Consider the following 23,187-nt stretch of genomic DNA (forward strand, 5'->3'; position numbering starts at 1 on the left):
TGTGTGTCTTTTCTACCTCAAACAGAGGAGGCGTTACTGAAAGTTGATTTGAGCTCCACAAAAAGTGGATGCTTCGCAGCTCCAGTCCCGGTGGCTGTTTTCTCCCTTACCTTTTCATTCAACCCTGGGGATGACAAATGCACATAAAACCTGTCGAAAGGTATCCGAGCTCGCCAAAGCATCGCCCACGGCCCTCCTTCTCAATTGATGACATTGAGTTGGTGAATGCAGGCGAAAGAAAAAGGAGGGGCCAGAATTTGTTCAATGCCACTGTAACAATTTTTCCATCCGTCATTTGGGTTTAACCACTGGAATGGAGTCTGCCATTATAGGGCAGGCACAATCAGGTATAGATAGCCGTCTCCTGTTAAAGGCACGCTCTCGTCAGCTGGAACTACACCATTGTCTGCTGACGAACACAGATAGGCGCCATCGTTATAAGGTGGAGTTTTCTACAGGCTTTTTGGGTGCTCTGAGCGCAAATCTCATATGTCAGGTCTCCGCAGACTAATGATACCATGTTCTGAAAAGTCAATGGACAACACTGTGATAATTGGAGAAGCCTTAGAAAGCACTACTACGATACAAAGAAAGGAAATATCGGCACAGCAGGAAGTAGAGTAATGAGCATTCAGCAAGATAAGATAGTTATCCTTGTGATCTTTGCACTTGCTCTCTCTCTCTCTCGTTAACTTAGATATGAAAAAAAACTTCCTGTGTGTGAGCTGTCTGTGTGTCCTGACTACTATGTTCTGCTCGGTTGCCCTTTTCCTGACACATGCGTGCTCTGGCATAAGAGCGCCGCCCAAAGTCCAGGAAGTCAAAGCAACAGCGTTTCAGAGAAGCGAGAGAGAGAGCGAGTGATTCACCAGGTGCTGGACGCTACTTGCTCTCCCACAGAAAAGGTGGGCGACTCGTGTCAACAACCTCAGATGAAATAGCGCGGGAGCTGTGACAACTCCCTTCTATAGGGGAATAAAACCAGTCAGCTACGGGGCTGGCTGTCTCAAGAACCGCACGTATGGACAAATCCTCCTCGTTCTAATTTGACGCGATTGCATATCAGCCCGACGCAGCCCATATCCTGTTGTAACAAGTCTTAACCCAGGGAATTCCAACTCTCAGCAGCCGTCCAATCGAGGCTTAGGAGCGTGGAGCAACCGCGGTCATGTCTGTGGGTGGGATGAGATCTGTGCCACCAGACAACTGAGCACTTGTTCCGTCTTTTAAAAGTTCAGACCCAAACATCATTATTGAAATTCACTGATCTCATGCTGATTTAAAGCACATAATTCCCCCCCCCACACACACACACACACACAGCTCTGCCTTGTGTCTCCCCCTCTGTTCTTATTCCCCTCAAAAGCGAGACGATATCAAACGGTTAGGTTCTAAGCTCTCGTCGGGATTGCAATAGTGTCTGCGAGAGAGAAGAGCTGGCCTTGCACTTTAATGACAAACTGAAGTCAGAGAACAGCCAAAACAGCGGGACTTGTTTACTTGGCATAAATAAAGTCGGCCCGAGCCTTTCATCCTGGGTTTTACCGAGCCAACGTGGGTCTGTGCGGGAAAAAAAAGGGCAACCGACGCCACCCAAGGTGTCGAGCGAAGCCTTCATATGTGTTTGAAGCTCGACAGGCTGCTCAGAGGGCTGAGCTAGGCTGACGCCCGTTATAGGAGGCTAGTGAGTTAGCTTGGAACACATGCACGTTTCCAAAAAAAAAAAGAAAACCACACACACAAAACACAGGCCTGAACGGCTTTTCCTCTTTCCCACCCCTTTGTAGAGCTTTGTAGCTACGCCAAGGGAACTATGCTTCCAATGCAATTTTAGAACATGTAATTACAGAGACTCGCATGTTGTAAATTTAAACATTTTCAAAAACCTGTAATATGCGGTGAGAACGGCATATTGAGTTGATAATGTGGAGAGATATCAGGCTTATTCCCGTCTCACTTAACACCACAGATAATAAAAAGTTAAATATAATTTGTAATCTCTCCTCCTTCAATCCAATTTGGAAGTAAAAACATTGGCTAGTTAAACATGTCGCAGTCGTTTTGTGCATAAATCACTGTCTCCTCATGGAGGCAGCTATGGCTCCTTGTTTTCGCTTGTTTTTTCTCCCTTCCTCGCTACCGCCACTCTCTGCTGCAATCTTAAAAACAAAGAAAAAAAGAAATCACAGCAGTAGTTTAATATTTAAAGTTGTCTTTGTCTTTGTTGAACCTGACGCAGGGGGCTCTGGTGTCCTGCTCATAAAAGTTTAAACATGCTTTGATATGCATGAATGGGTCATATCTTTATGCTTCAGTGTCATCTGTATAACCTGGTTTTTTTTTTTCTTCAGAGCTCATCTTGACATTTAAAAAAAACACATGAATTCTACTGTAAAGAGGCCCTGCCCACAGTGGACTTGACTTAAGCTTTAAAAAACTCTGTAATCCTACGAGTGGGAAATAGTTTCAGACATGTGGGCTGAGAAGACCTTTGACTGCTGAATAAGTAATGCACTGTACGTTTACCGTGGGCATTCACCAACACCTAGAAACAAAGCACAGCAGGCCTTGATGAAGAAAACTAATGTACACAACACAATCAAAGGATATTTACAAAGAATCCCTCTTCTTCAGCGGTAAAAAAAAAAGATGAAAATGCAAAAAGAAATACCAAAAAGCAACAGATTGAGATCAGCTGCTTCAGTGTAAACATTCTTTTCCAGTTATGGTCCACAGAAGGGCAACAAAAAAAAAACAGAATATATCAGGAAGACACACGATTGCAAAGATATTTTCTTCACAGCTCAAGGTCTGCCTACGATGTTTAAACAGCGTTAGGTATGACTGCTTTGTCAGAAGATAAATATTCGATTTCACACCGCTTTCCTTTTCCAGCCTCCCACAGCTCTCATCGGCGTATGTGTAAGCCGATCTTGTCATGCATGCAGATAAAACACCAGACGTATGTGTCCGCGTGCCAAAGGTTTCCCCTTTTTCCTTATCGTTTATTTTTTCTGTATTTTCCCGTCCAGTGGGGAGTACCTAGCATTACTGTCAGGCTCGTTTTTGGGGGAGGAGGTGCGCTACAAGACGAATCCTTATTTGGTCGGAAAATTCACATTGCCGCTTCCAACGAAAATAACTCTAAGTCAGTAAGATGGGACAACCTTGGGAAACAGGACCACACACACAGCAGTGAGGACAGACCGGAGCAACTGCCTCACTGACCCCTTCCTCGGTTCAGTTTCATGACCACTCGCATTCAAGGCCATAAATCACCTGTTTGTAAGAAAGAATAATTCAGTAATTGGCACTTTCAGGGAGAGTTTAACCATCTCATTTTGCCACTGTGTCTATGGAAATGGAAGTCATTTATAAAGAGGACTAACTGTCCTTGATTTTTTTAACAATCATAAAATTGCAAAGATCAACCTAATGGCTCTGAGGGGATCTATGCACACGTGTAAAACACATGCTTCGATGGAATCGCACATACAGTAAATATTGAGTCCAGTATAACAGGAATGTGTCTGCTCATTTACAGAGAGGCTCTGAATGTACATGGAGCTTCACTTTGTACCTACTACAAGTTTCCTCTCTTGCTTTCCAACTAAACATAGCCGGATCCTGCAACTTTAAAAGAACCCAATGAAATATTAATCATCACACCATTTGCAGAGTACCATATGAGAACCCACTTTAGAGTGTTAGAGTGGAGAAACCCCCTGTAGGCTCAACCCACTCCTGTCCTGGGTCAAAAGATGGTGTTCACACCGCTCTTCCTTTTGCACAAGAACGGAAACAGGAACCTCACAGCAGCGGCTTTGTCTGCACACTGCACTACAGTGTCTCTCAAAACCTAGCCCCGAGTTCTCACAAGATCATTTAATATAGAGCGTAACTCTTTACGCAGTCTGACTTTGCCACATTCATGATCTTAAAATAGTCGATAGCGTTAGACGAGGCAAATAACATTTGGCAATGTCTGTTTATGTATCTATCAGTGAGGATATGCCAATTGATCCCTGCTTAGAGACGCTATACATTTAATATTTAATCATTTAGACGTTTGTTCAATGAACTGCGCGGTGTAAATAGTTATCTTGCAGTTGTTTGAAGTTTATTTCTCAAGCTGGCAGTTCACGAGTCAGAGAAGGGACTTCCTGCTCTGAGGAAGCAATTTATAGTGTCATCAATATCCATTGCGGTAACAGCAATCTCACCTGTCTTGGCGTTAACAGCAAAGAAACCCTGGGGATTGCCGCTGGTGATCCTGTAGGTGAGTTTATCACTGGCCTTGGCGTCCGGATCGACCGCGTTAATCTGGATGATTGACACATCTTTGGGGGAGTTCTCCACGACGGCGGGGTAGTAGACCGGTTCGGAGGTTCGCGGCGCGTTGTCGTTGACGTCCTGCACTTCGATGAAGACCTCGACGAAGGAGGAGAGCGGCACCACGCCGCGATCCATCGCGTAGACTGTGAGCCAGTAGTGAGCCGTCGTCTCGTGATCCAGCAGCTCTTGTGTTCGGATAATGCCTGAGAGATTAGAAAGACAAAATCTGGGATTATTTTCATGTGCAACACATTCCTGCGAGTCTCACATCGGTGATCTCTGACATCGATTTCTAGCAATCGAGAGACGAGGAGCTTCAACACCAGATCAGGCGGATACAGGCGTTTGGTCGATGGCGCTTTGACTGAAACGCGTCACGGTGGTATATTAACAACAGCCAGCCAGCACTCTCCTGTTTACATTCACTGGCATGTCGGGGCTGCAGCCTTCAGCTGAGCAAACAACAGAGCTTTCAGAGGCCTGTGAGTTGTATAAGTTGACAATGGTTAAGTGGAATAGTGGAGGATGGGCCGGTTTAGCAGTCAGGAAGAACTAATGGGGATACCATGAGTATAAAATAGTCTAAATGCAGTTACATTAAAATAGGTTAAATTCGCTGTAAATATGTCCCGATGCACCAGAGGCCTAAGTTATGTATCAACAAGTTTCATTTCAATGTCCTAAAAATGCTACGTAATTGGTTTACTGTAAAAAACAATGCAGTTCTGTTGGACACTGATCTACATGCTTGAACCTGTAAAGGTAACTTCCGCCGCCACACTTGTTCTGATGTTTGAATGGCTGAAACTGCCGAGCAGTGGAAATGTTCCTTCTGATCTTTCTGTGGAAAAGCTAACAGCAAAGTTCACAGGAGCGAATTTGCTTTAGTGCTTTTCATCCCCGCCCGAGCCCACTTACAAGCACTCACCAGGTGCTCAGTAGGTGCATTTGAACTGTAGGAAAGGGTGTGTGTGTGTGTGTGTTTAAATAGGTGTAGAGGGGGGGATTCAGTTTGAGGGAGAGAGTGTGTGTGCACATGCCTATGTGTTAGTTTGCTCGTGACGAAGTGTTACTTAATGTGTTGACATGAACACTAACAGTTCAATTCTAACCAGACTAAGGTTTCTGTTTTCATTCAGCGCGAGCACAAAGTGAAATAGATGCAAAGCAATGGGACTGTCAAAGAAAAACTAAAAGTGGGGAAATGACTGAGCTGTGAGTCGCGTTGTGCCCATCATAGAGCAGCTACAAGTGATCGCAGTGGATAACGTTTTAAAATATGCTTTTTTTGCTTGATAGAAAAAAATGAGGACGAAAAGCTAAATCTTCAAAGGGCACCAAGTGAAAGAAAATGAGCAGCTGACAATGAAACCGCATAATATTATTTGGAGAACCAGCACATGTGAGGTCCCATTATTTCAACAAGCACAGAATATAAGGCGGCGAAGGGCAACATCAACGGAGAAATATCTTCCAGACAATGGAAACCCTGACAACCTTCATAACAACTGTGTCCATGTTTGTGTTGTGTGCAATACCTCCATAAACCTTTTTTATAGGTGCAATGGAAATTTATAGCCATATTTGATTTTATCATATCAGTAACTAATAAAGGTGACTCATGGTATAGGCACACCTGTATCATTACCGGGTGTGGGTGTTGAATCTATAAGTCACTTACCGACGGCCCAGATAAGGGAGCCTCCACAAAGTCACACACTTAAAGGACACGTCTCAAACGGGTTCCAGTAGTTCACATCTCATCTCTGCCTTTGTTCACTGTAACGTGATGAACTGCGATGGAGGAGTGTAACCGAGAGCAGCCAAACCTCTTGCTTTGGGTAAAAGGCAGGTTTCTCAGAAAAAAAGGTATAAACACTCCAAATTACTTCTCACCGAATTCAAAAAATCTAACACAGGAGGGGAGTTCAGTCGCACAGCTCATTTATTCTCTTCCCCCCCACTTGCTTCGCTTAAGCGGCCCTGCATTTGTTTTCGGCCCGGGATCCTCTCTTGTCGTTAGTCATCATTATAGCTGCTTCAAATTAGCTTGAGGCGCGCGTAAGAGGGGTAGTCAGGCAAGGGAGAATAGGTAGCTCCCCGATGTTTCCTTAAAGCCAAAGAGCCCCGTGGTGAAAACAACATCGACATGAGAGTATATCAAGAATGCTAATGAGATGGCTGCGTACAATCAAACTAATGGCTTGAAGCTCACAATAGACACAGAGAGAAAACATTTGGACAAAGTCATAAAATGAGATTAACAGATAATTTGATTGCAATCATTCCGAAATAAAAAGAACACATTATTGACTAATTTATGATCTTATTGAAGCTGACAATTTGGAGTGGGTCCCGACTGGAAGAAAAACATGTGCCTGCAAATTGCAAATGTTAAGATATGAATAAGCAATGCAGATGCTTCTGTGAGGCATCCGGAGGAGAAACACAACAGGAGAGGAGGACGCGTGTTTCAGACGCCCGTAGAAAGGGAATCAGTGAAAGGGGGGGGGGCGCTTCAAATAGGGAACGTTTTAAGATGATAATGAAGGTGAAAATGGTTGGAGGGGTCAGTCTGAGGAGAGGAGGTACGGCGGAGCAGAGGTGGTCATGTGAGCACACGCACACGCGTTAATACGACAAAGTAGAGAGGAGACTAACGGGACGGTGTGAGACTTCTTCCTTTCCTGTGCCCAGGAGACGCCCATGCTTGAACGCTCATGTGTTTGACTGGCGGACACTAGCGTAGCAGAACAATTCCACTTTCTCCGGGGTCGTGCTTTTTGCTCGCAGTTCTTCGCCCTGTTTCTGTCAGCAGACACGAGATGACTTCATATGTTGCATTTTTTTTTTAAATTGCCACATGAATACAACTGCAGCTGCACGAGGAATGCCACTGCCCACATTTTTGGCCTTTTCAAACTAAATGTCAAGGCCAATTTGCACACTAGAGTTGTTGTTTTTTTAAAATATATATCTCTGAAGAGACTCAAGAAACGGAACATCTTAACCATAGATGTGTAAAACGGCACAGAGTATGAAAAGCTATCTGCCACGGCCTTTGGCTGACTGGTTACAAACAAAGCGCATGAAAGATGAATCTGAAGAATTTAGTCGCCACACCCGTCCCATATACCTAGCCTGCCCACTGAAGCAGAAGCAAAACCTGCCCTTAGGCCCACAAGAAGAAGAAGAAGAAGAAGAAGAAGAAGAAGAAGAAGAAGAAGAAGAAAAAAAAAAAAAACAGTCTGTGCAAGCCTCTGCCAGATTTGCTTTCCGCCTTTCTTTTTTTTCCCCTTGCTCTTTCCTTTTCCCTCTGGCTTTGTTCTTCAAAGTGTGGTGGAGCCTTCAGACAGCCGAAGGATTTCAAATTATCAAGACCAGCAGGTACCATACGTGTGAGTGTACTTAAATCAACATCCCGTGCAGATACACAATGAGTTTATTCAGCAACGACTTCCCGTCACGGTGCAGTTTGAACGAGGGCGAAGTTTGCTTTTGAAAAAGCGGCCTGAAACCGTTCCCTGCACGTCACAGGTTCTCTCCTGAAACAAACTAGCGCAACTTAATACAACACGTGCCGTCAATACAATATTCAGACTCGCAAAATCCAGATGGTTGCTCGTGCTGATTTTAAAAATCATGCCTTTTAAAGTCTGCAAACTTTGCATTTGACCGCTCAACTCAAAGTGTTGTGATTACGTGCCGCCGCTTCAACGTGCTCCGGGTCTTCCTTGGTCATTCCGCGGTTGAAAAATCGGGGCTTGCTTTGAACTAACCTCTTCCCCGCATTCCTCAGCCTTCTCAGGCCTCTCGCTCACATGCTTACATAAACTCTCTCAGTGCCCACCACCCCCACCCCCCTTCTCTTTCCACAACCCCGGCAAAATGCTTCAAATTCCACTATCAAGCTGTAGATTCTAGTGTAATGGAAAGAGTCCTAAGCTAAGCTTTCTGTTACCCAGCAACTAAACATATCACATCATCCCAAAGAGTTCCCAAGCATCTGTAGCCAAGATCTGTGTTTCAAAGACATCCCCGCCTGTTGGAATTAATGCCTGAAACCTTCCAAATTCAAAAGATCTAAAGTATTGTCCGAGGCAAAGTGTTTTGTTGTTGTGTATTCAAAGCATCGCCTGAAGCATTGATTTCATAATGTGCAATATATTGAGGGGGTTGTTATTTAAAGGCAAAAATAAAATAGTCGCTGTAAATAGAAAAGAAAATGCGCGTGGACTGGGTTACACGGGCTATTTGTAAACTATTACGAAAGTTTGTGTGAAAAGATTTTGGGGAGTTGGTGTCCTTCCAAAGTTCTTAAGATTTCAAAATTTAAGATTGAAAAATACGTTTTTTTTTCATGCAGTTTAGCTTGAGCGGGACATCCTGGATTATTCTAACCAAGCTCATGTTAGAAGTGTTATTATGCGAGGTATTAAGTTGCATTTGTGAAATATAAGTCCAAAAATATTAGTGCATATTACTATTTAGCAGCATTTCTTTTCCATTCATTGCATATTAGCATTCATTGAATTCAGTTAGCTATCAAACAGTTACCGGCAGTTGGTGGGTCTCAAAATGTATTTAGAGCTCGAACTACTTTGTGTAGTGCAACCCATTTTAATTCATCAATGTGTCGTAAACGGACGTTATAACTAAGCTTGACCTGAGCTGATTAGTTTAGTGATCGTTTTCTTTTTCCTTCAAGTTTATATTGGAATTCGATAATAATCTGAAGTGATCATAGCCAGAGATCTGTGTTAAGAGGAATTTCCCATACATTTCATTGAACACTTGCATGCATGAAATACTGTAAATTAATTATGAACAGGCTTGCAGTAAGTGTCATAGCTCTTTTGATTCAAAGTTAAACGGGGTCATAACACATTAGGAGAGGGCTCGGGCGATAATCATGACAGTAATGGTGCCACAAAGACCATCTTATCTCCTTCAATATCACGGACTATTGAGCCCACGAGCCATTTCCACTTCATGCACCATTGTGCACGCTGTGTACTGGCAGTACTGACAGAGAAATAGCTGTCAACAACTGGCTAAAGGGAACATGGTACTTAATGCTGGGGCGACGTAATCGACATAGATTACACAAATACGCCGATTTAAATTACGTACATCGGTGCGTCGCAAGAACAATATGGTGCTCTGTGAGTGCGGTGAGTGTCCACATAAAAGCATTATATACGTACTATGATTAATCAACACGACAAACGTGGGTCTGTTTGTAGCAGGCACTTAAAGTCGACTTTAGAAATGTTTATTTATCTTTAATTCTACACTGCTGCTGTTGCGGTAATGAAACGGTTCACCATTGTTTGGCTGTTTATTTTAACGTGACGTAACTCTGAGAAAAAAAGTTGTTCCAATCTGTAAATTGCTTCAGTTATTTCCCTTCACCCACAATGATGCAAAAATACATTTGACGGTGATTATCTGAACTGCATATTAATCCAGTGATTTGGACTATTTTAAGTTTTTAAGTCACGCGCTTAAGTAAAATACTGGGTTGCTATGATATACAGTGAATAAATAAATGTGTCGCAGCATTCCTTTTGAATTTGAGTAGTCAGTATTTTTTCTGGCATCTGACAAAGATGATCCATTATCTTGTTACATTTGTTTGCTTTTGAGAGAAGATGCTCGACAGGTTTTTACCATTTATTTTGGGGAAATGAATTGTTATGTTAATCAGGAATTTAAAAAATAATCTTACAAATAATCACAAAATGAGTCATTAGATTAATTGAATAATTAAAAAATAATCGTTACTTTAATCCATAAGTAAGTTGAGCCCGGGCCTTTTAAAACAATACTGATACCTCTGTAATCCTACAGGTGTTTCTGTCTGTTTCTTACAGCCAGTACTGATGAGTTCAGAATTTCTTTATCCATAATGTGAAAGGAAAGACTACGGCAGACCAATTTGACTTTCCTATAATGCCACACGCACGCACTCAAGTCGCCCTTCTGTATGGTGTGAAAGCCATAATGTAAAAGAGGGTCTAAAGAAAACATGAGATTCATTTATTGGACTGACTGCGAGCGTTGGAAAGAGACTGAAAAAAATCTTTTCATACACTTGTTACACGTCTGTGATGCATGTCTGAATGGGGTTTTTCTTTCCTAGTTTAAAAAAAAAAAAGAATGCCCATTAATTCCAGTTGAGATAGCTTTTTGGGACTTAGCTGACGATACAAAGCCTCCATTGTTACTGGGAACAGCATTCTTTTAAAGGCCTTTGAACAGGTCTCAGAGCAATATTCCTTGATTCAATATCACAGTACTATTGAGGAGCAGTTACTATACCTCCTAGCCCAGAAGAGCTCTCTGTCTGTGCCTCTGGGAACAATGAGGGACGCACAGGGGTCCATCTTCATTCACACTCCCCCCCCCGCCCCCGAATATTTTTCTGTCTTCCTACACTATAGCTCTCTCTATATTCCCATTGTAAACGCTAACCCCAGCTGGCCTTAGGAGGATGTAGACTTTGAGCTGACAGCATGAATCGCCACTCATGTGACGGGGGAATTGTTTGCTATCTCTCCAGGTCCGACTAACTGCACGGACCAGGAAAGGATCTCCTACTGACGTCCCATCCATGAAGCCCAATCATCGTAGAACATGACTACAGATCAATACCTCTTGAACACAACAAAACACTATTATTATAGCTTGAAAACAGAAACAGGGGAAACAGCTCAACAATCACGGCACATAACTCCTCCGTAAAATCACAACCTGACGTTTTTACACAAACACGAAATCACGTGATAATCAGCGAGGTTTAGAGGTGCCGGTTTCCACCTGTTTGAGTTAAGATAACCGGCCGTTGGTGGAAGCTTCATATCAATCATTCAAACATGAGAGTGGTATCGATCTTCTCATCTATCTCTCGGCAAAAAAAATGCACAAGTAAATTTAGAATTTGGAACAATTTCCTAAAAGCAAAGGCAAAGCCACAGGGTTATAATATGTTGTTGTGTCCACGTCCTCATGTAGACCTAATGACACCCACTCCACTGCACCTGAGTGGACATTCAGGTACACTTGCCCGGCACCATAAAACTATGAAATTGGCTCTAAATACTTGAAACAGTTGCTGAAATCTGAATAAAAGGATAAAAGCATGTCAGAATCTCGTACATCTCTGACATAATTTAGCAGTGAAGGCCCCTGGCGGATATGCTCTCAGATGCGTCTGTGAGGAAGATGCTAATCTTTTCAACGTATCACTGCTGTTTGTCCACATAATGCTGTGCACTGCTGTCTATGGCAGTGGCTCTGTTTAGCACCGGTGGCTTTACGTATTAAATAACAACAAACTAAAACGGTATAATGGAATGCATTATTATTTTTTGCATTGTATTATACTAAATTAAGTAAGCAAACGTTCGTAACATCGTTATGGAGTTCTGAATGTCCCTAAGGGCACTACTGTGAAAAACACTGCTTTAAAAGTGTTACGTCTGCCGTATTCTCCACAGTACATCTACAGGAACAGAGAGTCGGCCTTAAGATCTGATTCAAGAGAGCATTAGAATGAAAAGAATTAACACACAATGAAGCACATCCTCTGCACACGTCAGCCTCAAGTTTCTTTCAGACGATTTAATGGACTGAGAGAACAACATACTTCTAAGCAGGGGAAAGTGTGTTTTTCATTTAGCAACCTACAGTCAACTTTGTCCCTCTGCACATTCCTGGTCCCGTCTCCACAGTAACAGCACTCAAGCAAAAGACCATTCGGAATCATGTGCCACTTTGCAGTCCCACTTTTATCTCGAATGCATCGGCGCTGAATGGGAAAATCGAGGACAGAAAGCAACAGCTCTCCCCATTTTGACGAACTATACGTGATGCCGGAAGACACACCGTGAACGAACACAAACACGCATCTTTTTTAATTATTGTCAAGACTCTGTTTACTTTAACTGGATAACGAGAAGGACTGGCAATTTCTTATTTTTGGTGGAAATGGAAAACGCACTAACAGGACTTTGTCATTGTGCATCAAACAGCTTCATTTGCTTTAACAAAGAACGCATTTATAGCACAGGCTGCGAACCACTTCGAGGGAAAGGGCAATGCATATATTATCCAACAAGAAAGGGCAATGCATACATTATACAATCAGCACTCGGCATCCCATCTAGACCAAACACTCTCGGCTCTGGTCACCTTGTACACTGGATAATTTCACTTCAAACTAAGACACAACACAACAATAGCCCCACGCCATCACCTCCACGGCAATATAGCCTTGAGTGACTCTTTCCTTTTTAAGTGGAGTCGCACAAATGTATTGTGCTGCAGCTGATAGTCACTCACGGATTGGATGATATGGCATATAATGCTTATGTACTTTTATATATCAAAATAGATCTAAGACAGGCTGATCCATCTCGACATCTACATACCTAAAGTTCATGTACGTTAACAAAATTCTATATCTACAGAAGCTAGCACGGTATAATAATATCGGTAATAAATATAAGTTTGAAATTCATTCCTCCCCACCCCTCCCACCATGCAACCCATTTTATATTAATGTTCTAGGGCTATTTTAATAACAGCGTTTGTCCACAGATATTTCTGAACTGTAGATTCATAGCGAGCCAAAAGGACACCACTGTCCAGCATCCTCTAAATTAAAACCTCAAGACATTTCTCATTAACATCACCTCCATACCGCAGACTGAGATGAAGTCGCGCAAAAGTCTATCCAAACTGAAAAAGGTTTCTGTGAAGTTGGCTCCTTCCTTTTACCTTTGACTTTTCCCATTTCCCTTAATTTTCTACCTTTTGATCAATTCGGGCTCAGCGTCTTGACTTGCACAATCTCCCTTAGTCATCCCAGCAATAATAAAATGAAAAGAGAGTTACTCATTGGCAATATAAAAGAAAAGAACATGAGTCAGGTGGACTTAAAGGTGTGGAGACTTGGTTCATCATGATAAGAATTGTTTTATTGCTAGTGTGTTACGACAAGCACTGGAACTTATTATTTATTCACCTCAACACTACTGCAAACTGTAGTGTTTGTATACTTTGTTCCTTTGAACGCTTTCTACTGAATTTACCTTTTACAGTGTATGTGCAGGAGTGACATCATAGTTAAAACCCTTCACTCCTGACCCACATTCAGTACGCTGTGCTCCTTTGGGTCACTCTGCAGCCATACTGTCAGCTGAGTGTCCGAGCATCTTTTAAAATATCTGCAAAAGCCTTTCTGAAGCGGAAATCACATCGGCCATTTGCAACACTTGCCTTTTCAGAATTGGCATTTGCCCTCAAAAATCCTTATCTGTTGACCTGTAGGGCCCAAACAAGTACAACTGTAGCCAGCCACTTAGCTTACAAGCCCTGACAAGCAAGTTGGATGCTTCCTCCCAAGCACAAAATGGTGGCGGAAAAGAAAAGTACACTGGTGAGGGGACTCAAACGTCTCGCAAACTATAACATGGAGAAATGTTTCTCCAAAATTGGTTGGATAAACCACAGGCTAAAAGATAATGCTGGATGTCAATGGAAACATTTAATAGTGAAATGTGTATCTTGCTTTTTTTTCCTGCTGAATCTCCAAGCTGGTTAATATGTTAAAGGTGCAATATAAGAGATTTGGAGCATTTTGATTGGCTCTCAACATGGCCGATGATAGCTAACGGTTTACCCGAGTGTGGGTGCTACGATTCCGTGACGCTAACTGCGTTATCGCTGTATGAGCAGTGCAGAGCGGCGGCCGTGAGCTAACCAGTGGGGCACTCTCACGTGCACTAACATGCACTAAAAGCAGGTGTAGCCGGCCCGGCTGTGTCCGCAAAGCAAGGAGAAGCTCGAATTGCAACACACACACACACACAGAGGAAGAGTGACTTCATTCTCTGCTCAGGTAGACATTACTCCACTATATCTTTTCACAGTGAATAGTTGTTTGCTGCTATAGTAGTGCTCTGAATGTCGTATATTGCCCCTTTAAACAAAAGCACTTGAAAAGCTTTCACTATATCAAAGTTCAGTTTTTGTTGCTCCAACTCTTTTAGGTCCGTGTCAGTCAAAAAACAACTTGACTGTGATTGAAGCGAGGAATGGTAAATGTGGTCTACGGCATGGGAAGAGGCCCGGAAAGGAGTCTTGATAAGAGTAGGTTTAAATTAAGATGGCACCGAGCCAGTGACCACAGAGCTTTTAATAACACAGAGAATGTCTGGGCAAACAGTCGCCACGGACTCCCTGAGCAGTCAGAGAGAATAGGAACCATATCTGGAGAAGAAGCCTGCATTAAAAAGGGTTTCTTTTGCTTGAGATTGCAAATGAAAAGACAATAAATTCAATAAACAGCAATAAAGGACACCACTTTAAAATCAAATTGCTAGATCTCACAAACAAAATAACTTGTTTGCTCCTTGTGTGGCTTAGGAATGTCAGTCAAGTGGGAAGCGAGCCATATTCTTAAATACGAGCTTTGTTCAGATTTGTTAGATACACCTACTCTAAGAGCATCACTCACTATCTTCTGGCATCAGCAACCGCAGAGTGCAAAGTTTTCCACGGCAACACTTTGTAAGCCGCAGAGTAGTATTGTTGTTACTGTGCTTTTGCGGATGCGACTGCAGAGGAATAGCGGAGAGAATAGAGATGCTGTGGTGAAAAGAACAAAACAAAACACTACAACGTAGATGAAACCATGCAACAAACTGATCCTGTACTCCGAGCAAACACAACGGCATCGTTTTAGAATTAGAGAGCGGCAAGTAAAACAGGAAAAGACTTGGAACAGTCTTCCCTCGCTGTTTCCCACCCTAAAAAAGAAATTCCATGACTGAAGGTGTGTCGCTCCTGGCATTTTTCCTCGCACCGCTTTTTCATTTGTTTTCTAATTTGGAACCGTTTTTTAAAACGTTCTGGTTAAGATTCACAGCGTGCAGCTGCAGCACTGAATATATAGTGGGCTGTGCACCCTCGCTTATATTTTCCTTTTCAGAAGTCAAATATTCTAAATGCATATGGTTTTACAAAACCACACCCTGCGTCTAGTGAAATCATAGGAGGGGCATCACCACCTTAGCTGTATTTAGTTGTCTACTGCCCTCAGATGTAATCCATAACAACAGGACCCAACCCAAGACAATCCTATCATTGCACCTCCTGATAATCACTTAATATGGGCCTCTGGGATTAAGTAACAGATCAGACCGGGCTCCCTGAATCTGCACCCTACACTAAGTGAGACTAGTCGCTGGGCTCCATGTGGCCCTTTCAAGACTAATGCTGTATATGTAGTGCATCTTACATCTGTACTATTCCTTGTGAAATTCAACATTCACTACAGTTAATTTAGTAGATAATAGGAAGAAACTGAACTTAAACAACATAGAACACTTGGTAATTCTTGGAAGAAAGCATATACAGTCAGTCGCTAGTTCAAGCTCGCAGCGTGTTCATAAAACAAAATCTTATTACAAATGAGAATTCAGCCACTTCCACAGACACAATCACACCACAGCCCTGGAGGACGGATCCTTCATAAAGGCTCTTCTCCTCCTGCTAAATTTACCAGGCAGTATAAAGTATTTCCCAACAGGTTCGCTGAGGAGACTTCCTGTCAACTTATTGAATAATTCACATTTTTCCAGTTGTTAATAAACATTGAACTAAAATTAAAAGCCACTTTTACAACCTTTAATGTCAGCAGCACACTAACAAATTGCATTTCCATCTTTGTTATGACCTCTGAGGTTACAAGAGAAAATCAATGTATTATGCATTCAGGTCCACTGCCTCATTTAGACATTAAATATGCATAATGCAGAGAGAAATTATTTTCAAATCAGGAGGAAAAAGTCACATTAAGCCACCCGAGAATGTGGTTACCAAGCTTCAAAAAGGAGGGCAGCAAGCCAAGTCCAAAACATCAAAATCAGGTGATTGATGGGTTTTTGGGTAGGAACTCCTGGAATTCCAGACTGCTTATTTTGAGCTAATTTGAGTCACCTGTTCAAAATCATTCTGGGCAGTTGAGCAACTGTTAACATATCTTCTGCAACATAATAAAGAACCCGCGACCAAATCCTGCTTGTCGAAAATGCACTGTTATAAAAAACAAACATTGCCATTACAACGTTTATATCTTATGTCCAACAGATATGACCATTTTCCAAATTGATACTATTTTAAAATTAAATATGTAAATACAGGGACAGCATAGCTGCAGAGAGAGGAGGTGAAAGCACTTTAGAATCTTCTTAGGGCTGCAGCAACTACTCAGGAATGTCCACACAGGTCTGAGAGACAGCTGGTCCATCTGGTCCTGTCGTCAATTATCCCAAAGAGGAAAAATGACTGGAATCAGGAAAGTTACCCGTCTCCTGGAAGACTCCCTTACCTCATTGTTCCACACAGTGACATGAACTGAATAAACTCTAGCTGCATAACACTTTCCCCATGCAAATGATTTCAAACTGATGTATAATTTTTTAGTTTTTTAGGATCACTTTGAAAAGAAACTCACCAGTTTCCTCATCGATGGTAAATATCCCCAGGCCGGATCCTTCTCGAATGGAGTATCGAATCTCTCCATCGCGCTCTTTGTCTTCGTCTTCAGCTGACACGGTCATCACAGAAGTCCCAACGAGTGCGTCCTCTTTTATAAATCCCTTTTCCATGAACGATCGGAACAAAGGTCGGTAGAGATTCTCGTTGATGTCCACTACGTCCACCTCAATGAAACAGGTTGACGACAGGGACATGGGCTTCGCTTTGTCTTTAGCTTTTGCCGTCAGGTTGTACACCTGCTTCGTCTCGTAATCGAGACTCTGCACGATCCGCACGGCACCGCTGAGTTTGTCGACTTCAAAGTTCCCGTCTCCATTGTCAATGAGGCTGTATCGTACCTGACTGGAAGGTCCGACGTCGGGGTCGTGAGCCTCCAGCCACATGATGACAGTACCGATAGGAAGGTCTTCCCTCACCTTCACGCGATAGTTGGGGGGGACGAACTTCGGCGGGTTATCGTTCACATCTTCCAGGGTGATTTTGAGCGGCACCGTGGACACTAACTGAGGCTCGTTCGCCGCCTGGTCGCGTGCTGCGATCTTCAAGACGTAAACCGGATGGAGCTCGCGGTCCAGTGGCTTCGTGACAGTCACCACACCAGTCTCCTCGTCAATTGCGAAATGATCCGTGCCCCCCAAAATTGAATACTTCACGATTCCATTATCTCCTTGATCTCTGTCCGTTGAATCCACCTGGATGATTTCCGTCCGGACCGGTGTTCCCTCGCTTATTTCGACTGAATACGAATTTTGCAGAAATTGAGGGCTGTTATCGTTGGCGTCCAGAATCTTAACACCCAAGAGGCGTGACGAGGATTTCTGTGGAATGCCGAGATCATAAACGGTAATGTTGAGGGTGTACTGGTCCGTTGTTTCCCTGTCGAGAGGAGAATACACCAAAAGCCAACCGGTTTCCATTTCTACTATGAAGTGGCTTTCTGTGTCTCCTCCTGAAATAACGTACACTAGTTTGCCATTGAAGGCGCTGTCCGCGTCTGTGGCACTTAAATGGACAATCCGGGCCCCAACGGGCAGGTCCTCTTTCACTTCAATAACGCTGGGGAAAGACTCTGCAAACTGAGGAGTGTACCGGTTGACTGAGTGAAAGTCCATTAAGTTGTCATCCGGCTCGGTGTGCATGTGGATTCTGCTGCCCTGAAGCAGCTTTTCGGCCAACATGGTCGCCACACCGGTCTCGACGCATTTTAGCTGGACTGGCTTGCGCGCCGTGACGACGGTAATGTTCATGAACATCGGTCGGGTCTCGTGTTCGCCGTCCATCGCGATGACTTGTAGACTGTGAAAGGACACTTTAGCTGCCTCTCCCTCGCTCAGCGTCTGCTTCAGTGACAGCACGCCAGAGTTCGGGTTCAGCTCAAACAGATTGAGCTCATTGCCGGCTTTGATGTGGTACCGCACCAGCTGCAGCTCGTCGGCGTCTATGGCAGACACGGTTGTTATCTGCTCTCCCTCGCCGTGATCTCTCGGCACAGTCACTTCACAGTCTACGTTCTCAAACAAGGGCTTATTGTCATTCAGGTTGTTTAATGTGATGATTACTGATGCCTCCACCTCTCTCCGGTAAGGCGATCCCCAATCGGATGCCCTGACTTTGAGATTATAAATCCTTGGCATGAGCTCATAATCTAGGACCTCTGAGGTGCTGATGACACCGGAGAAGTAGTCGATGACAAACGGCTGAGGGCTCATATTGGTAATGCTGTAGGTCACGTAGCCGTTCTCACCTCTGTCTAGATCAGTGGCTATAACCGTTACCACACTGGTCTCTATGGGTAGATTCTCATCAACACTGGCCTTGTAAGACGTCTGCTGGAACTCAGGTGCATTGTTATTCACATCAATCACGTCAACGATCACTTTTGTTGCCGCTTTTTTGTCCCCTGTGATCACGTCCAGCTCAAACCGGGGTGCAAAATCAGCATTGATTTGTCCTGCGGTGCTGATTAAGCCGGTATCTGGATTTATGGTAAATTTGTTCTTGTCAGACTTGTGTCTAAAGGCATACTTTAGCTGTGGATACTGTGGCAGGGCTGTTACCATAGTGACAGGTGTAAAAAGAGGGGCAAATTCACTCAGATTGACTCTGTAAACTGCCTTTTCGAATATGGGAGGGCCCACTTTGAACTGTGCAGAAGTGACATGTACCAATTTAACGGATGAAAATTGAGGGGGGCTGCCTTTGTCCTTCGCCTGTAGAGTGAGGTTGTATCCGAAAGGCTGGCTGTCCCAGTCCACCTCCTTGACCGCTTTTATTTTATACTCTTTGCTCCCGGGGCTGCTCCTCACAGCCCTGAACTGCTGAAGAGGGTCACCGGCAACAATACTCAGTGACGCTATCTCTCCGTTTGGTCCCTGGTCACCGTCCTCCACCGTCACAATAGCATAGGTGGGGTCGTGGTCTGCACCCGAGGGGGCCAAGGTGACAGCAGTGATCACGGGCGCATGCTCGTTGGCCTGCTCCACCCTCACTGCGAGCTTGGCCATGCTACTGAAGCCGCTGCTGCCGTACAGCTTCAGTCCTCTGTCCACCGCGAAGATCTCCAGCTCGTACAGATTCGTCTCAGAGAAGTCGAGCTTGCCAGTCAGTGTCACCACGCCGCTCGTTGGATGAACCGCAAACATGTCCGTCCACTCCCTGAAACTGTAGTAGTATTCTCCGTTGGTACCGATATCCGCATCAGTGGCCGTGACCTTAGCCACGCTGGTGCGTATGGCCGTGTTCTCCGGCAGAGAGATGCTGTAGGATGTCGGTGAGAACAGAGGCCTCAGATCATTGGTGTCCTGTACCTGCACCTTAACTCGAGTGCGACACTCAAAATTGGTGCTCCTCTCCGAAGCTTTAACAGTCAGTATGTAGTGGTCCTTAACCTCCCGGTTCAGAATGGCAGTGCTGCCTCCTTTGGTCCTTACTCGCAAAAAACTGAAATCTCCCAGCAGGTAGTCCTCTGCTTTGAATAAGTTCTCATTGTCTCCAGAGATGATTTTGTACCGTATCTCCCAGGCCGGGTCTGTGATATAGATCCCCATCTTGGTGTGACTCTCTAAGTAAGTCTTAGCAGCAGAGTTCTCATATATGGTGGCGTTGTAAACAGAGTGGGTGAATTGCATGGAGGTGGCCCTCGCCATCCTTTGGTTCCCTGCGCAGCCACAGAGGAGCTGCAGGAGCAGCACGAGCAGTGAAACCGAGCGCTTCCCCATTATCGTACCGTGATCTCCACAGAAGCACCTGGAAACAAACAAGGATAGAATTGTTAGTATTATAACATAATGCAAGTAGATTAAGTACATACAACCAACTGGAATTAGATTTAATTAAATCAGCCTTTTTCTACTATCATCGGCCATGGAAGGATCGGATTCCTTTCTCCGCTGTGCGCTTTCCACAGACTCCTTTAAATGCCATGACAAGTGATGGCTGGCCTGATAAATGGCTAAATAGGTTCCATGTGGAAATAAAATAAAGCAGAGCAGTCAGTCAGGGGGAGAAGATCTAAGCCCGACCTGCTCCCATGTCTGCACACTGCCAGATGCCAAATATGTGCGCTTCATAACAGAGGAACATAACGTATCCCAGCATGAGCGCAGTGAGCTCAGAGAAAGAACCGGCAATAAGAAGACATGGAAATCTGGTTTTCCTCTTAAATGCAAAAAAAAAAGTAAATAAATGCACATTTAATTATCATGTATGGGAATGCAATTAAAAAAATACATTTCTGGTCACTCACTAAGGATCTAACAGAGTTATTAAGACAAGCAGCAAAAACTATGTCGTAATACAATAACTTCCGTTTTCTGCCAGTAAGACCAGAAATGTTTAATCAAATGCAAGAGTGCCGCTTTCTTTGTCATCAAGCTGCAATCACTGATAAAACATAAGAGGAGATGACTACGAGACTGCTTTAAAATTGCACATGCATGCGTTTACAGCCGCTTTACAACGTCTCGGTCTGCGTGGGAGTCCGTACAAAGACAAATAAAAGCGAGCCGGTGCAATGTGCGCGCAGCAGAGCGGCGTATAAAAGCTACATTATTTACTTTTGACCCGAGCAGGGTTTAGTTATTAACCCGACATAAAGCGTTAATAAGTGACAGAGCCTAACTAGGAAAACACCTTAAATCTAAAACTCATACCCTGCAGGTACAAAAGAACCATCTGCTTGTGGGCGACCATTGTAAAAAAATAAATCCAGCTACAACTAAAACTTCTGGTTTATTATTTTACAAATACGACAAAAAAGGTTTCGCATCTGCGAAATGTGGTTTCTCTGCAACCTCTAATCAGTGATCTGTTTTAATTAGACCACAAAATTTCAAATCTTTCAAGAAAATAAGTTGCCAACAGACTATTCCATTCCATTTCAAACCCCATCCCCCATCTAAAGCCATTCAGTTCACGATGGTAGCCGTGCGCGGAGCAGAGATTTGCTCGAAGAAAAAGAAACACTCTACACTTTGCCCAACACAACGTGAAAGAACGCATAAACTATTTCCAGGGTGAATAACAAACCACAAAAAAACCCGTGCAATGTAAAACAACCCTAAACCAATAGTTTTGCTGAGGCTAAACTTCCCCCTAAAGAGGGAAAGAAAGCAGCGGCGGCTGGTTTCTTCCACAGACCCGCAGCTCACAATAGCCGACCTAACCTATCTCAACTTTTCTTACTCGTCCCACAGATGCCCAAGCTACACGCGAAAGGAGCGGAAGGACCACCGAGTACAAAAACAACGATTCACGTACCTCTTCTATTATTAATCTCGTGTATTTGGAGGTTTTGCATGTAGTTTATGTAGTCCAAATCTCGGCATGGTAATACGTGGACTTGCCTCCTCTCCGCTGCTCCATCTACCACCACCAGGCAGCCGCTCTCTTTCCCCCTCGCTGCTTCCCTTTCTCTCCCACTCTGGAGCTGACCGGTATCTCTCCGCGCTGCGCACGTCCGGATCTACTTACCGGCTTGGCAGCGGGATGGAACCCTTTCCGCTGTGAACCCAGGACTTAGGGTAGCCTACTTTGATTTACTGCCACTGCATTGAAGCCTATATTTAACTACAAAATATTCTATAGGAAAAAAAGGCCAAAAAGGCTGTATCCAACTAAATCAGATTAAACTTAATCTAGCAGCCACCACTTCACCTGTGACCCCAAAGGTATAGCCTTTCCTTTCGGAGCATCCTTTTTACAGAAATTATATGTTGCTAAAACGTTCAAACCTCAAACATCCACTTGTGAGGGCATATTGATTATAAATAAAAATCGATAATAGCTGTCATTGTTATTTTTCTCATTCTTTGGCTCATTCAAATTGAGAGATGCACCGTGAGATGTAATTTAGGAATATGTGACGCCCTGGTGTCCCTTCTTAGTGACTTTATCCAGCTCAATTGTGTGTATCTGTCTTTTCTCATCATAACAATACTCGAATGGCACGGCACGGGAGGTGTCCTTACAAAGGGCAAAGCCTCGTCCTGTCCAAATGGGACTAATGTTTAATCCAATATGCACCTGATCAGCTGCAGCCCAATCCACTTATGTGCCGTGACGAGACTGTTTTGTGATAAATACAAATAAAAAAAAAAGGTGAGTTCAGTTTGACCCCAGGCTGGTAGCAAGCAAACAAACACTATACAGATAGTCAATTAGACAATAATGTGTGCTCGCTGGGCTGAAAAATGACCCGTAAATTCACATCATAATGTTGTCAGCATAAAAAGGTGGATAAACTCTCATTTGCAAATGAAATCGCAGTGCAGGGCATCCCCGATGATGACAAATAGGCTAATAATACTTGCAAATGCAAAATTCCTCGCGCGTGTGGCGGCAATTTAGATGCTTTAACATCAATTCCGGGGATTATCTCCTTCTCATTATTCTCACTAATGTTATTGTCTTTTAATAGCCTGGGTTTAGGCCGAGGATGTAGAGTCCAGCAGTGCGTCACAGGGTCTGCATTTTGGCAGTAGACAAGGGTTGACTGATGGTGGAGGTGCATCCGCTAAGAAGACGCTGATCCCATCAACCCCCACCCCTCCTCACAAGACCCAAAAAAACTGCACCACATTCCGTCCACAGGCGCACAGGAGTGTGGCTGCTATGCGATTGATGGCGCTGTCTCACTGCTCTTGCCCGGACTGCAGCGATCCAGCTGGTGCGCCTGCAGAAAGCCTGTGCTGCATGCAGCTAGACAACTTGTCAACTTGTACTGCTCATGTGTGTTTGTGTGTGTGTGTGTGTGTGTGTGTGTGTGTGTGTGTGTGTGTGTGT

General features: G+C 43.8%; 1 protein-coding gene across 9 annotated transcripts in view; it reads right to left on the reverse strand.

Moving 5' to 3' along the window:
* The window catches only part of fat1a (FAT atypical cadherin 1a), a 73,657-nt gene that overhangs the window by 49,833 nt on the left and 637 nt on the right, over positions 1-23,187 (reverse strand). For 6 of the 9 annotated variants that reach the window (XR_004213313.1, XR_004213314.1, XM_031863361.1 and 3 more), the window contains exons 1-3: positions 21,664-21,905; positions 16,862-20,151; positions 4,224-4,538 (exon numbers count right to left, since the gene is read on the reverse strand). Coding sequence is in view for 7 of the 9 variants with exons in the window: in XM_031863361.1 (XP_031719221.1) it covers positions 4,224-4,538; positions 16,862-20,123 (3,577 nt within the window). In the remaining 2 variants the exon portion in view is untranslated. Of the gene's footprint in view, positions 1-4,223; positions 4,539-16,861; positions 20,152-21,663; positions 21,907-23,187 lie in introns of those variants that run through there. The other 3 variants (XM_031863357.1, XM_031863364.1, XM_031863358.1) reach the window with 3 other exon arrangements.

The sequence above is a fragment of the Anarrhichthys ocellatus genome, unplaced genomic scaffold (genome assembly GCF_004355925.1).
Source record: "Anarrhichthys ocellatus isolate YVR2014 unplaced genomic scaffold, GSC_Weel_1.0 scaffold28, whole genome shotgun sequence".
Classification (NCBI taxonomy): Eukaryota; Metazoa; Chordata; class Actinopteri; order Perciformes; family Anarhichadidae; genus Anarrhichthys; species Anarrhichthys ocellatus.